Below are 13,613 nucleotides of genomic sequence, written 5' to 3'. Positions count from 1 at the left end.
TAATATCTTATATTTTACACAGTTATAATGTAATTAAAAATATATAAACATGACACTATAATAATTTGTAGCCGTGGCTATTGACAAAGTTACGTCGATCGAAAATTTTGTATTATAAAAATGTGTGTAGAAATGCATTATGTATATTTACTGCACGTATATAATTCTATCTTTCAATTATCTATTTTATACTAATAAATATTGTAATAAAAAAAGATAATGATTGTAACAAATTAAATATATATATATCTACATCTGTAACTATGCGCAGTACAACTTTTTAATTTAATATAATTAATCTGTTTAAGAGGCACAAACATTATATAATAATTATTATTATTATGTGATGACGATGGTGATAGTAATATTAAAATAATCGAACATAAGTCACGAAAAGAAATCAAAATCTCATTTTCCTGTTTATAAAATAAATATATTTTATTTCTTAGAGAAATAAATTCGTATGTACAATTACAAAACATTAAAAAAATATTCTAGTAAATCTTAAACATTCTCCTCATCATATCTTTATTTCTCTGAAGTGATTCTTGCAATCTAATGTTGAACACATCAAATTGTTCTTTTGCCGAGTGATTAGTAGATTCTAAAGTAAGTACTATCTTCAAATCTATTGTAGCTTTTTCATTGTCTCCCATATTACCATATGCTACTCCTCTTCTATACAAGGCCTTAACATTATTCTCATCTTTGTTCAACACCTTTGTGCACAGCATAATGACATGTTGATAGTTCTTTCGCTTCAGTTGACATATAGCCATGTTATTATACAATGCAAGTCTTAAATTATTAATATTGTATTCCAACTGTTTATCTAATTCTAAGTCAGCTATTGGCTCCAATGTTATGAGAAGCTTGCAAGCTTTGCTGAACCTGCGGAATGCATCTATGATTCGGGACTCCTTGAATAACTCAGTACCTCTCTCTTTATATCTCAAAGCTACTTGATACTTTTCTTCTGCACTCCATTCCCAAACTGGTTTATGACGTTTACAAAGAACCAATGTGATCTCAAACTTAACTATTGCAGATTCATTATTATCTACAGATTCATCTGATTGTTTCAAAGGCATAGCAATAGTAACAAGACTCCTCTCATTGATATTCATCATACAAATCACTCTCTCGACTTTTTCATCAATTTCTGAGCTAGCTTCTCCTATAACCACCATCTTTTCAGATTCTCCATCAAGAACATTAGTATGATATTTCTCTTTCAAATCCGTTTCAGACATTCCAGTAATGTTTATGTTCTCTACAATAATAGTGCACGTGGAGCATTCCGTTGGCTTCTTGATGAAAACACCCGACTTTAGCACGCTCTTTTGAATGCTTTTGTCTGCTGATTTCCATAAATGCGACATCATGATGATACATCAATGATCAATTCTGTAACATGATACTATTAATCAATTATTAGAGACATTAATATTAAGGTCAATTAAGGTGTAAATTTAACATGCAAATTGTTCAACTTACTTGTTTCAACAAACACTTCTTAAATTCATTTATTTTAGACTAACCACAAGCAGGAAACTTGACAGTGTATTCCTTTGGGATGCACTGGATGTAACCTTGCACCAGTTGCGTGTAAGCGCTACACTATACTGCAATACCATAATGTATACTTCATCATTGCGCTAAATCCTATTCTCGGTTAACTTTTATTTTCCAATTTTAAATGTCACACTAGTAATTGGTTTTACACTATCCCTTGAAAACAGTGTAGCAAATCCCACTTCGTACACTACGCCGTAGTCACGGAAACGTCAGAAACACGGTACGCCGAATAAGTTCACCCAAGTTCGTCTATCACATCAGCCATGGAAACACGCATGTTTCAACCATAGAAACACGCATTAGTGTAGCCAAAAGAAAACGCCGTGCCATGATTTCACAGATTCCACCAGTTTTTTTTTGTGCCGATGTTTTTCATGACACCGTCGAAATCGTCCGTACATTAGCGCCATCAGTATATCCATTTTCGATTTAGGTACTACGTGGCTACAATGTTACATCCTTTTTCTAACACTGTTAATAAAATCGTAGCAAGAGAGCATTGAGAAATGAATGTTGTACGAATTAATCCGTGCTCCATTCATAAATTGTGAGTTGGGAATATTGGATTCTATTAAAAAAAAGTAACAAAAAAGTAATGAATTGTTATTTTTTAAATAATGGTGTTTAATTTAGTTATTATTACCAAAAGTTGCATTTAAAAAGTAACTTTCCATTCTCTGAATTTCAATAAGTACACAAGTAAAAATTTCTTGTACGAATCTCAAATTGCGTAAACAAATTTCTATAAAACGTGTTATTTTATTTTATATCGTTAATGTACATATTAAACGAATATTTTCTAAATGGAAGAAATTTTAGAAACATGTAATTAAAAAAGACTAATATAATATATATATTTTTTAAATATTTATATATTTTAAAAAAGTTACAACCAGTAACTGTATATTTCTAGTATATATTTATATAACATTTAATTTTGTCCACTTTTCACTGACTTTCCATAACCATTTTGCCAGATTATCATTCTTTGCTTCCTCTGATACTTCCTTAGATTCGCAATTGCTGTAAATATAACGATTACATTATATTACATATTATATTTGTAATATTTAACATTTTTTTAAATTTTCCGATGATGCTTACTCTAAATAACATCCGGAAACATTTGTAAAATTAGGATCTAATGCTGCGTACAAAACAGATTGAGCTCCATGCCTAGGTCCTTTAACAAATGGCCAAGCAAATGGCTTCAGGAATATTCGCGTAAAGAAATTATTGTATACAAACATATGCCGCGTTATGTTTGTATCAACTATACCGGGATGGACAGCGTTCACGGTAACATTCGTTCCTGAAAAATAAGTGCGCATCGGTAATCACTGTGAAAATTATAACGAGAATTTTATACAATTATATTAAATTACCTTCCAATCTCTTCGCCAATTCCCGAGTGAAAAGTATTATAGCTAATTTACTTTGACTGTACGCTTTACCAGCGTCATAATGATTGTCCCAATTAAAATCTTGCATATTTATTCGGCCTGTTCGATGAGCAGCGCTGGTTAGATTTACAATTCTGGATGGCGCGGATGCTTTCAAGACGTCCAGAAGCAAGTTTGTAAGTAAGAAGTGTCCTATGTGATTGACTCCAAGCTGCATCTCGATGCCTTCTTTAGTGTGACTCTTTGGACATCTCATCACGCCGGCATTATTAATAAGTATGTGAAGTTTATTATATTCTGTAAACAAAATAAGATAAACATTTTTTAATAAAAACAAAAAATTTCTAACTGTATACTTTTAAATATCAATCTTTTTTCAAAACCTTTTTTAAATTGTGTAACAAATTTCCTAATACTTTCTTGCGATGCTAAGTCACACTTTCTACAATAAACGTATTTGTTCTTCGTTTCGAGTACAATATTTCGGCGTTCCTATAATAAAAAAATATAGGATGGTATATAGTCAGAGCTTATACTTAAGACTATCTTAAGTACAAAACGTCTTGAAATAAGAACGGATTATAAATACTGCTCTGAATAAAACACAAGAAAAAGTTATTTTAAATGATAGCATATAAAAGAAGTAAATAATCGGTTTTTATATATAATATATTACAATATATAATGTTGTCCATTCAATTTCATAATTCATTTATAAATTAAGTAAATACTAACTATGATATAATTACCGTTTCACATTTTTCGATGTCCCTGCATGCCATAATAATTTTTGCATTGCGTTTGGCTAACTCTAGGACTGTTTCCCTTCCAATACCGGAATTGGCTCCTGTCACAATGACTACTTTATCAACTAAATTCTCTTTTCCTTCATATTTCGGACCTCCCATATAATCCCTACAAATTTGACATGATCACATTTACTATTTATATTACAAAGTAACGAAAAGGTCAAAAAAACTGTCTTAACATCAACATTATATATATGAATGATAAGATTTTGTGAGTATATTAAAAATTATAGCTATATGAATGATCTTATTTATATTTTTACAATATAAACAAATATTTATAGATACTGACAATATTAAAATAAAAAGTGAACGTAAAGGAAATAAATGATTGATTTATAGTGTAAAATCTTGGGATAACTTTCGAACAATACTATACTTCGTCAGATACGCCACGCCGATGGTAGTCGCCGTCACGGAAGCGTAAACAAGCGATTTTGGGATTTTCCAGCTCATTTTTACTGATCAATTCGTGGATAAAATTAAAAAAAAAAACAATTTAGACTCATGCAAAATTCGAGGAAGAACATAACCAAACTCTCGACATCTGCATGTGGCGCCACATACAACGCGTCACATGTTTGGCTTATTCCGGCTCCTCAAATAAGCACGTGCATGTAGCACATGGGGATATACCAATGCAAGGTGAAAAAACCTAATCAATCAAATAAATTTTCAAGCCCAATGAAAGGAATATATGAGACAATAACTAATTATCATTTCATTTGATTAATTAATTGCTCTCTTATTAGTATTTAATCTGATTAATCAATCTTTTAGTCCGTATCGAGGCTAATAACGTATTGAAAGTTCATAAGGAAAAACGATTTACTTGTATATGTGAAATTATATAAAATTTGACCAAATAATTTTGAAATACATCAGAATGATAATTGTATTTTCCGTAAAATGTTGATTCCATGCTTAATATTTGTGATATTTGTTCTTTATTTCATTAATTTTATTCGTTCATTCAATTAAAATTATCGCATGTTGCTAAAATTACTGAATCTTCATTATATTCGCAATAATTCACATTTCTAGATGAAATTAATGATTACAAAATAAAATCATAATAATTTGAAATATAACAAATTAATGAATCCTATTAATTCTCTAAATTGTTCAGTTATAAGCTTTTATATATACATTTGTGATATATATATATATGATAAGAAAACAAGTTTTGATTAAAATAAAAAATAAGAAAACGATGATCAAGGATAAGAAAGTATCTATAAAAAAAAATTTATTCATGCTTTTTATACATGGCTTGAACATTTTGTAGATTCTATAAATGCATATATAAGTATATACATTATATTTAAATAAAGCTATTCTCTCGACAATTATACTACTCTGCGAATACACGAGCACCGCCGACTTCTCCATCAGACATCTCGTAGTAGAATACAAAGAACCTGTTGTGGACTCGTCGATCGACACAACGTTTCGTTCGTGATTTCGCAAATTGTGTCGTCAAAAACAAAGAAACCTTTCGTTCTCGTTCGTTCGATTTATCCGGGATATGTCGGGCATACGCCAAGTGTACGCACAATACAATTACATTCCTCGCCTCTCGCAACTGAAACAGCAGATCTCGTGAATAGCCAAGTTCCGTTAAAAATCAACGGTTCCCAGCATTCCGGTAATTTCAACGTATTTCAAGTAAAAAGGGGAAGTCATATACTGTAACATAGATCTAAGATGATTTTAAATTCACGCAGAAACGAAATAACGATGATATTGTCATTCGGCATCATTATGCGACAGCAAGTTGCCAAAGCCTTCAACGTTTTACATATTTTCATCAGCCCATTTATTTCCCATTCATTTCTCATAACATAGCGAATCAATTTTCTCGTCTTTTTTTTTACCTTCTTGAGATTATCATGTTACATAATCTCTGCGATAAAAGCGAAACAATAGATATATTCGTCAGGAGAATCAAAATGTAAAATGCCTTTTTCCTATGATCGTGTTCAATGAAACGGCAATGGAGCCATCGCGAATGCTAGAGAATAAATTACTACTTGATTAAAGGATAAGGATTACGCTACATCTCTCTCTCTCTCTCTCTTTCTCTCTCGTTTATCTTATATCGTATATACAAGGTACTTAACAACGTGGTGCGTTTCCTCGAAATATAAATTATTAGGTCCCCGCCCAGTGCCGTGTTTTCAGAGATAAAAATCCAGCATGTATATCTATAATTCTTCCTCCCTATATCGCACGATGATTCCGTACAAAATTCTTGTACCAACCGCATCGTAATCTCAATACGAGTGCACTGGTTTCCGCAATCTCGATCGGAATTTGTCGAGTTACGCTTCACGCTAACAATCCGGGAAGATGTGCTCTATAGTCTCGATACGGGATATAACAATTCAACGTTAATACTCAGAGGCTTGATCTCGTTTTCTCTCCTGTTTTTATTTTTTTATAACCGCCAAGAACGCTCATTTTTCTCAACGTGAGTTCACTAAAATTAAATATCCGCCTGATAGACGTGTATAAATATAATCCATTGCAAGGTAATATACACAAAATCATTTTACGATGTGCGCGCACACCGTGTACTTGGTTCCCTCAAGTTATTTCCAACTTGAATATCGGCATGTCGTGATGTACATTACTATAATACTAATTATATCACATAATAAGTTTTCTTATTTACAGTAACAGTGTTTCCGTCTATACCCCATGAAATCTCTTCTCTTTCACAATTGTGTTGCAGGGCATTAAACCGATGAATAATTCGCAAGTAATTGCTGGTGATATAAAATGTAGTGATATTAATCCAACTTTGTCAGCAGCCTTCAATAAGGCCGTTTCAACAATACATATGAATTACTTGGCGAAAGTAAAATTTGTACGAGTTTCCACGATCTATGAAAAATTAATAATTAATCGTTACAACTTAGTCTACTCTCTCTCTCATCTCATATATAATTACATTTCAGTCTAAATTGTTTCTTCAAAGAAAACTATTCTCCGTATCTTCCTTCCGTTGTTCGTTAGAATTATTGACTTTTTTCTAGTGATACAATTCGGTTCAATGCTCTGTTTTCGTTAAATATTTCATTACTTTTTAAAATTTATACATTATATGAAATAACAATATAAAAGAAAAATATGAATGCATTTTGAGAAACATAAATCATAAAAATAAAGAAAATCTTTATAGTTTTATGAGAATATCTTGTTGCGAGAATGAATCCATTGTATAATAGCACTCTGTATAAAATATGATTTATTTATAAAAAAAGAAATTTATTAAAAGAATTAATTTGATAGATATTGAACGTGATATATAATTTCTTTTTTTCTGCATCGATATTGATAAAATAAGTTTTATTTAAGAGTAAGTGACATGTGACGTTAATATTTGCAAAAGGAAAAGAGAATACTGCAAAACATGTTAAAACTTAAATTGTATAAAACGTTCCTTTTATATTTTAATGTACCATTGCTTCAGTCATTTTTAAACTTCCTTTCCCTCTTGCTTACAGGAACTTTGCTGCAATTGAACATTGCTCCATGTCGTGAGTACATCCCAAAATGTACTGACAGCTCTGACAAATCTATAATTCAAGCGTGCCATAATTATTCAGTGTTATTAGTACATTTCAGAACGCATCTAATGTTAATACAATTGTTGTAAAAATATTAGTATCTTGCTTCGACATTCAGACTAGATCGTGAAAAACTGATCTGCCTTTCGCTATTTGCGTAAAAATCGCAAAAAGCACGATATCGTGTCATTATATAATGCGAAATAACAAAACAGTTCCGTCCATGCTAATTACAAAAGCCGAATTTATCGCGTTATATACAAAATACATACATACAAATCCTTTAATAAGATAAAATATACGAAAGACGAAAGTATAATATATTTTTTAGAAAATCGAAAGTAAATTTTATACATAAAAATAATGATATAAAAGTATATAGGCGGAAAATAAAGTACACTAGTTACATTCATAGCACAGATAATATTCACAGCAAACTTGAAATTTGCTTCGTAATATTTCGCTGTACTAAGTCGAGAAAGACATTAAAATACAAACAAAAAAAGATGTCAGTAGGATCTAAAGGTGCCTTTTCATGCCAACACTCGACGCTCATTTTCAAAATAAGTCACGTGATAGAAATTGACGAATGTCAAGCGTCAATTTTGATCACGTAACTTATTTTGATGCTAAAAATGAGCGTCAAGGATCAGCATGAAAAGACACCTCAATACGTTGTATCTTCCCAAAGAGATATAAATGAAAATTCGATGTGAAATGAGTAAGAGTAATATGACAACAGCGCGGATATCAGGTACTTTCTTTTCCTCGGAAAACGATATCGTGCTCAGCATCAAAGCTCCAAAGTCACAGCATGGATATATCGAAATGATGTTTATTACATTTATCTTTCTGTGATATATCAATATCACATCCAAGTATACTTTAAAGCTTTTCAACGACGGTCCTATACTGAGCATTCAAATGCTGCGTATCAACATACTCGAAACAACATTCCCTATGTCTCTGTATTGCTAATATCCATTTGGTAACATAAAAAGAATTATTCTCTATGCATAGCGAGCAGTCCCACCCGAATACTTTACCGCACCCACCGTTCCCAAGGGACTGCTCGATATGTCCAAATCTTCTTTTTACACTGCTTTTTCTGGCTTTCCTCAGGCCATAGAAATCGTGACATTAATTCCTAAGTTTCCATTGTCAGCAAATAGCTGTGCTATTGAGGTGTCAAATACAAGGCAGTCAGAATTTAAAATTGCGGACGACACACCCTCATGAATAGAACGCGGCATTGCTTCCCATGTGAGACGTCTTCTATGCCCATTTAATTCTAGTCTGTTGCACACAATAGTTTAATTAAAAAATGTTTATGCAAGAGATAGAAATATATTAAATCTATTGAATTTTGTTAGATATTAAATACTTTCATATAAATAACACAATTACCTATAAGCGAAGTTCTCTGCTTGCTTCCTGGAGCCAATTAATTGTACAATCGCGAAAAATTGTTGATGTCCATCATATTTCTCCTGTTTCTCAAGCACCAACATAAAATGGTGGCCAAAACAAGATTGCATCATGACCCAATCCACGGCTCCAGGGAGATTAATGTCAGTTGCCAAAAAAACAATGTCTTCGCCTAGAGAATATTCCACAAAAATATTGTGTTAGAAGTTTAGAATCAAGGTAAGATCAGCACAAATTTATTACCTTGTAAAGTCGTAATGCTTTTGTGGCTCATAATAAGATGCGGCATCACTTGCTCCAGCGATCCTTGCCATTTACAGGACGCACCTGGGCAGGGACAGCTGTATGGACGGAACTCACATGCATCTTCATGATCTGCCTTCTCGGTATGTACTAGCGAAACTGTACAGCCACTAGTGGAGTATTTGCAAGGAAACATTACATTACTAGCCACCTTTTCCATAGCCAAATTACGAATGTTACCTGCACACATATTGACCAAATATTCTTGAAGCTGCCATGGGTGCTATATAAAGATTATGTGTTTCGCGGATTTTCTCCGTGTTCAGATTCATTCTTGGAATATTTCGTAAAACTGAAGTGGACTGCAAGGTTCACGAAACGTTGGAATTCCAAGAATGGATCTGGACATGGAGAAAACCCGTGAATCTTTATATATTGATCAAATGTTCGTTAGAATGCTATTTTATTTGTGCGTTTTTGTCGTACGACAAATGTGTACAGAACAGAGAGGTCCTTGAATCTTTCTATCCCAATCTTTCTATAGCCAATCAATAGGCTTGAAAAATTGTTCGTACGACAAAAACGCACAAATGAAATATCACCCTAAATTTCAATAATAAAGAAAATGCTACATCACGTACCCAACGGACCCCTGCATGTGGGGCAACAGGAAAGTTTCGGTCTGCAATTGGTGCAAACTAAATGTCCACTCTGACATTGCAGAATAGGTGGAAGCACGTAGTCGAAACATACAGGACACTCGAAAAGACTTGCCAGATCAGTGGAGCTGCTCATGGCGGATACGGACGACGCTGAGGTACTTGCAACTCCTCTCCCTCGCTTCCCAGTGTTGATGTTTAATTGAGACATTTTGCCTCTTAGGTTGTGTACCGATCGCCACTTGAACGACAATCTCCCTTTGTTTTTCGTGCTGTTCTCAGCAATACATCTCTGTTTTAACCAATTGATTCATCTCTCTGTAAAATCACAAAATCCATAAACATAAGATATCAATATTTTACTTAACTCCCCCCCTCTCCCAAATGTTCATGTGCTATAAACGGCTATCGATGGCTTATATATAAACTAAGTTATATATATGCACTAGTATGCACGCGTTTTTTCTCTCTTTTGTCTAAGGATATCTATACACATCTAAAGGATAGAGCTGATTATTGTTCTTTAACTTTTTTTACGAATGTAAATATATCCTACCTAGGGAGACACCATTTTTTTTCTTTGATATTTTTAAATTCTCACAATTTAACAATAAAAATTTTCTATTTTCAAATATAAGAATCTTAATTCAGCTTTATTAAAGTAAGATATGACAAGCTCCATATACTATAAACACAACGTTATTTTTACTGTTCTGTTATTGTAAAAAAAAATGTAAAATTATTAATTTCATTAATATAATTTGATCTAAGAATTAAAATTTAATTCAAAATAATCGAAAAATATTATATAAGTTAAACTCTTATTAAAATAATTATTTAAAAAATATATAAATTATCTGAGCCTTAAACTCCACTTAACGATGCCAACTGCCACTTTTTATTATCTTATTAGTAATAGTTATATTCTTAAACGTAAACTAATTTTCTATCTGTATAGAAATTCATAGAAAAAAATTCTAAACCATTTTTTCAGATATATTCTCTTTCTCAGGTAGATATTCATTCTGAGAAAGAATTCAGGATTTATGTCTACTTAAGAAAGAAAATATATATCTGAAATACAAGTTTAGAATTTTCCTCTATGTAGATAGTGGAAAATTAGATTAGATCTAATGAACCTGATTCAATGAGTGCATAACGCTAATTATAAAATCTTTAAATCGACTAACTTAAGTATACCATTAATTATTAATATCACTAATGGTACTTGTATATATAATGCTAATATCTATCGATTTAAATAATTACAGTAAATTATGCATAAGATGTAAGATGAAAGTATACGAATCAGCAAATGATTTAGCTTGTTGCTGTCACTTAGATCGTGGTTAGACTATACAATTTCGCTAAAGATCACCGCATTAGACCGGTTAGAAAAAAAATGCTGGTTGCAATCTAATCTTCGGTAGTTTTGTCGTGTCACTGTAATTATCAATTTCACAATATTTTCAATTAGGTTATACAATTTCAATGAGGTTGCCACGTCTCCGCTCGATAAAAATACCACGTAGATTTCAGCGCGACGTAAGTACTGTCACTTTTTTAAATACATGCGTCCAACGACACGTAACAATTGCACGTATCTAGGGCGCAAACAATCGACGATAACCGACGATGCGTTGTGCAATGCCAAGTCACGCGATTATAATACGCACTTTTTTTATTTTACGCACTATAAAAAAAATGTGCTGACTCAAAAATTTTTCCATTTCATAGATGAAAAACTCCTTATGCAGAGTCTTTGAAACTAAAGATACACGCTCATCGTTATTCTAACTCTCGATCCATCAATGACGGACTGAGAAAAAATTTACCTCCCATCTATCTATGAGAGATAAATCATAAATTTCAATAATGATCTCCTAGTTTTTCAGCATCAATTACCAAGTGTGTTAAAGTCCGTTAGTAAGAATTAAATCATGTCTCTCCATAAATCCATGAAAGATTGAAAGAAACGGTCGAATATCATTTTTAGTATTAATCTAACAGTTTTATGCTCGTTGCTAACTTATAATTTTAATCTCGGTACAACTAACTCTTTATCTTGTTCTAAGAATTAGAAAAAGATGAAGTTGAACCAAGATTAAAGTTAACTACTTACTAAAGTTTCTACATTGATATCAACGAGCATTATTAGAAGACAAAAATAGTGACTTTCAGTCAACATCTCTAATAATCATCTAACATCTCTAATATTGCTAATAATCATCTAACATCTCTAGCATTGCAGTTACAGGGACAACTTTTAACATCGCTCGTCGAGCGATTTAAAGAAATTCACTTCAAGAAATTCAACCCGAAACGTAGCAACCGAGACACAACGAACTGGAACCTGTTCCCTTATATAAAAGTCTTTTTTCCCCTTATCACTATCATATAAAGATATTCGTCCCTTCGGCAGTACCGCATTGAAGACTGTCCACTTACCGAGATGCACAGGCAGGATTAGACAAAGGTGCGATCGTAAGGTAAGACTGTCGTCGCGTTCACCGCCGGGGCAGGTGAAACGTACACGCCGCCTCCCCTGCGACCGGAAGACTCGCACGGCCGAACAACAGAAGTTGAGAGAAGGCACTTGTTGTGAGAGACAGCGATGACGTTAACGATGACGATGAGGAGAGCGACGTAGTCGCAGACGACTCGACGCGGTCAAGATCCGTGAGCGTTGTTGCACGAAAGCCCGTCGATGTTGCGTGACGACGCATCGATGTGACCAGGGTGTTGCGACGACAATGCGAAAGAGAGAGAGAGAGAGAAAAAAAAAGTGTGTGTGTGTGTGTATTTTCCTCGGGACTCAGCGGGACAAGAAGCAGGAGCACTGAAACAGCGGGAGTAGGCGGGTGGTGAAGGGGAAGAGGGGCTACATCTCGAATCCTCGCGATCGTCGAAGCAGGGTGACCGATCTTGATGGCACCTGTGACGATTGTGGGTGAGGCATAGCACCCGCACTCCGGAAACACACTTTCTCCTCTTCGCTTCTTCGCTCGCTCGTTCGCCCTATCTGCGATGATCCTCCACCTCCTCCGTTCACAGAAGACACCTCTAGTCGCTTTGGTTCTCTGCACGAGAACAGCCGTACCAAAAACGCAATGAACTCGGATCAGCTATACAGCTGTTATACACATACATAAACCAACGACAAGTCAGCGCCGCTCGTGCAACTACCGGGAATCATCGGGAGTACTGGAGAATTGAAAACAGACATGCCGAACGATGCCGAGAGGCACGAGGATGGCGCAGCGGCATCTGTTGAGAGGGGTCGTTAATGGTCATCCGTGGTCCTCTCGCCAGACAATGAAGTTAAAAAGAAAGTATTGGATTTGTGCAAAAAGCTTACTTGATTGTATTTATTTGTATTTATTCAAGTAAAGATAAGATGAAGTTATATTTATGTATAGATAAGATTAAATAGATAAAGAAATTAAGAATGAATATATATATGATTGAAGATTGTTAATTAAATTCATAAAATAGAACATAAAATAGAAAATTAAAATTAAATATAACCAATTTCTATCAATTACGAGATTAACTTAATTTTAATCTCGATTTAATTTACTCTCTTTATCTTTTTCTTAGAATTGGATCTTTGTTCAATTTACTCCTTAATTCTTTAATTTACTTTCTAATTCTTAGAATTGGAAAAAGATAGAATAAATTGAACACAGATTAAAGTTCTTGTTAAATTTTTATAATTCTGATTTCAAGCCTTCAATCAGCCTGAAATCAGAACTATATAAAACTATATAAAAACTTAATAAAAGCTTTAATCTGTGTTTAATTTATTCTTTATCTTAAGATTGTAATCTTATATTGTGGAACCAGACTTCAAAAAAGCTTGGAACCAGAATTATAGAAAGATAAAAAGTTAATATTAAACTAAGATTAAAATTGGTA

At 33.2% G+C, this 13,613-nt stretch overlaps 3 protein-coding genes across 5 annotated transcripts; all 3 read right to left on the bottom strand.

Moving 5' to 3' along the window:
* Positions 1 to 494: 494 nt before the first annotated feature.
* On the bottom strand, positions 495 to 1,977 carry LOC108749357 (70 kDa peptidyl-prolyl isomerase-like). Its single transcript, XM_018487979.1, has 2 exons — positions 1,498 to 1,977; positions 495 to 1,420 (listed from the first exon to the last, which is right to left on the bottom strand). The coding sequence occupies exon 2, from the start codon at positions 1,383 to 1,385 to the stop codon at positions 495 to 497; it is 891 nt and encodes a 296-aa protein (XP_018343481.1). The 5' UTR covers positions 1,386 to 1,420; positions 1,498 to 1,977.
* Positions 1,978 to 2,498: 521 nt separating this feature from the next.
* LOC108749405 (retinol dehydrogenase 13-like) lies at positions 2,499 to 4,377 on the bottom strand. Its single transcript, XM_018488081.1, has 6 exons — positions 4,170 to 4,377; positions 3,731 to 3,896; positions 3,365 to 3,473; positions 2,964 to 3,278; positions 2,683 to 2,890; positions 2,499 to 2,601 (listed from the first exon to the last, which is right to left on the bottom strand). The coding sequence occupies exons 1-6, from the start codon at positions 4,244 to 4,246 to the stop codon at positions 2,499 to 2,501; spliced, it is 978 nt and encodes a 325-aa protein (XP_018343583.1). The 5' UTR covers positions 4,247 to 4,377.
* Positions 4,378 to 7,127: 2,750 nt separating this feature from the next.
* On the bottom strand, positions 7,128 to 13,058 carry LOC108749407 (E3 ubiquitin-protein ligase SIAH1-like). Of its 3 annotated transcripts, XR_001939364.1 has the most exons (6): positions 12,144 to 13,058; positions 9,678 to 10,013; positions 9,037 to 9,276; positions 8,773 to 8,965; positions 8,421 to 8,661; positions 7,128 to 7,374 (listed from the first exon to the last, which is right to left on the bottom strand). XR_001939364.1 is itself a non-coding variant. In XM_018488085.1 (5 exons), exons 2-5 carry the CDS (start codon positions 9,904 to 9,906, stop codon positions 8,484 to 8,486), a joined length of 840 nt encoding a protein of 279 aa, XP_018343587.1. In that variant the 5' UTR covers positions 9,907 to 10,011; positions 12,144 to 13,058; the 3' UTR covers positions 7,753 to 8,483. The 3 variants fall into 3 exon arrangements, 2 of the variants coding, with proteins under 2 accessions (XP_018343587.1, XP_018343586.1); XM_018488085.1 differs by lacking the exon at positions 7,128 to 7,374 and having other exon boundaries at positions 7,753 to 8,661; positions 9,678 to 10,011; XM_018488084.1 differs by lacking the exons at positions 7,128 to 7,374; positions 12,144 to 13,058 and adding an exon at positions 10,965 to 11,304 and having other exon boundaries at positions 7,753 to 8,661.
* Between the last annotated feature and the right edge of the window lie 555 nt (positions 13,059 to 13,613).

The sequence above is a fragment of the Trachymyrmex septentrionalis genome, unplaced genomic scaffold (genome assembly GCF_001594115.1).
Source record: "Trachymyrmex septentrionalis isolate Tsep2-gDNA-1 unplaced genomic scaffold, Tsep1.0 scaffold29, whole genome shotgun sequence".
In the NCBI taxonomy this organism is placed as follows: Eukaryota; Metazoa; Arthropoda; class Insecta; order Hymenoptera; family Formicidae; genus Trachymyrmex; species Trachymyrmex septentrionalis.
Note: the sequence above shows the minus strand (reverse complement) of the source record. Positions and strands in the feature narration are given on the sequence as shown.

Bases quoted from the DNA above. Each gene is read 5' to 3' on its own strand.
- LOC108749357 (XM_018487979.1), bottom strand. From the start codon at position 1,385: ATGATGTCGCATTTATGGAAATCAGCAGACAAAAGCATTCAAAAGAGC.
- LOC108749405 (XM_018488081.1), bottom strand. From the start codon at position 4,246: ATGAGCTGGAAAATCCCAAAATCGCTTGTTTACGCTTCCGTGACGGCG. The intron at 3,279-3,364 runs GTTTTGAAAAAA...TTTTGTTTACAG, and splicing joins TGTTACACAATTTAAAAAAG to AATATAATAAACTTCACATA. The intron at 2,602-2,682 runs GTAAGCATCATC...TTATATTTACAG, and splicing joins GTTTCCGGATGTTATTTAGA to CAATTGCGAATCTAAGGAAG.
- LOC108749407 (XM_018488085.1), bottom strand. From the start codon at position 9,906: ATGTCTCAATTAAACATCAACACTGGGAAGCGAGGGAGAGGAGTTGCA. The intron at 8,966-9,036 runs GTAATAAATTTG...AATATTCTCTAG, and splicing joins AAGCATTACGACTTTACAAG to GCGAAGACATTGTTTTTTTG. The intron at 8,662-8,772 runs GTAATTGTGTTA...TGTGTGCAACAG, and splicing joins GCAGAGAACTTCGCTTATAG to ACTAGAATTAAATGGGCATA.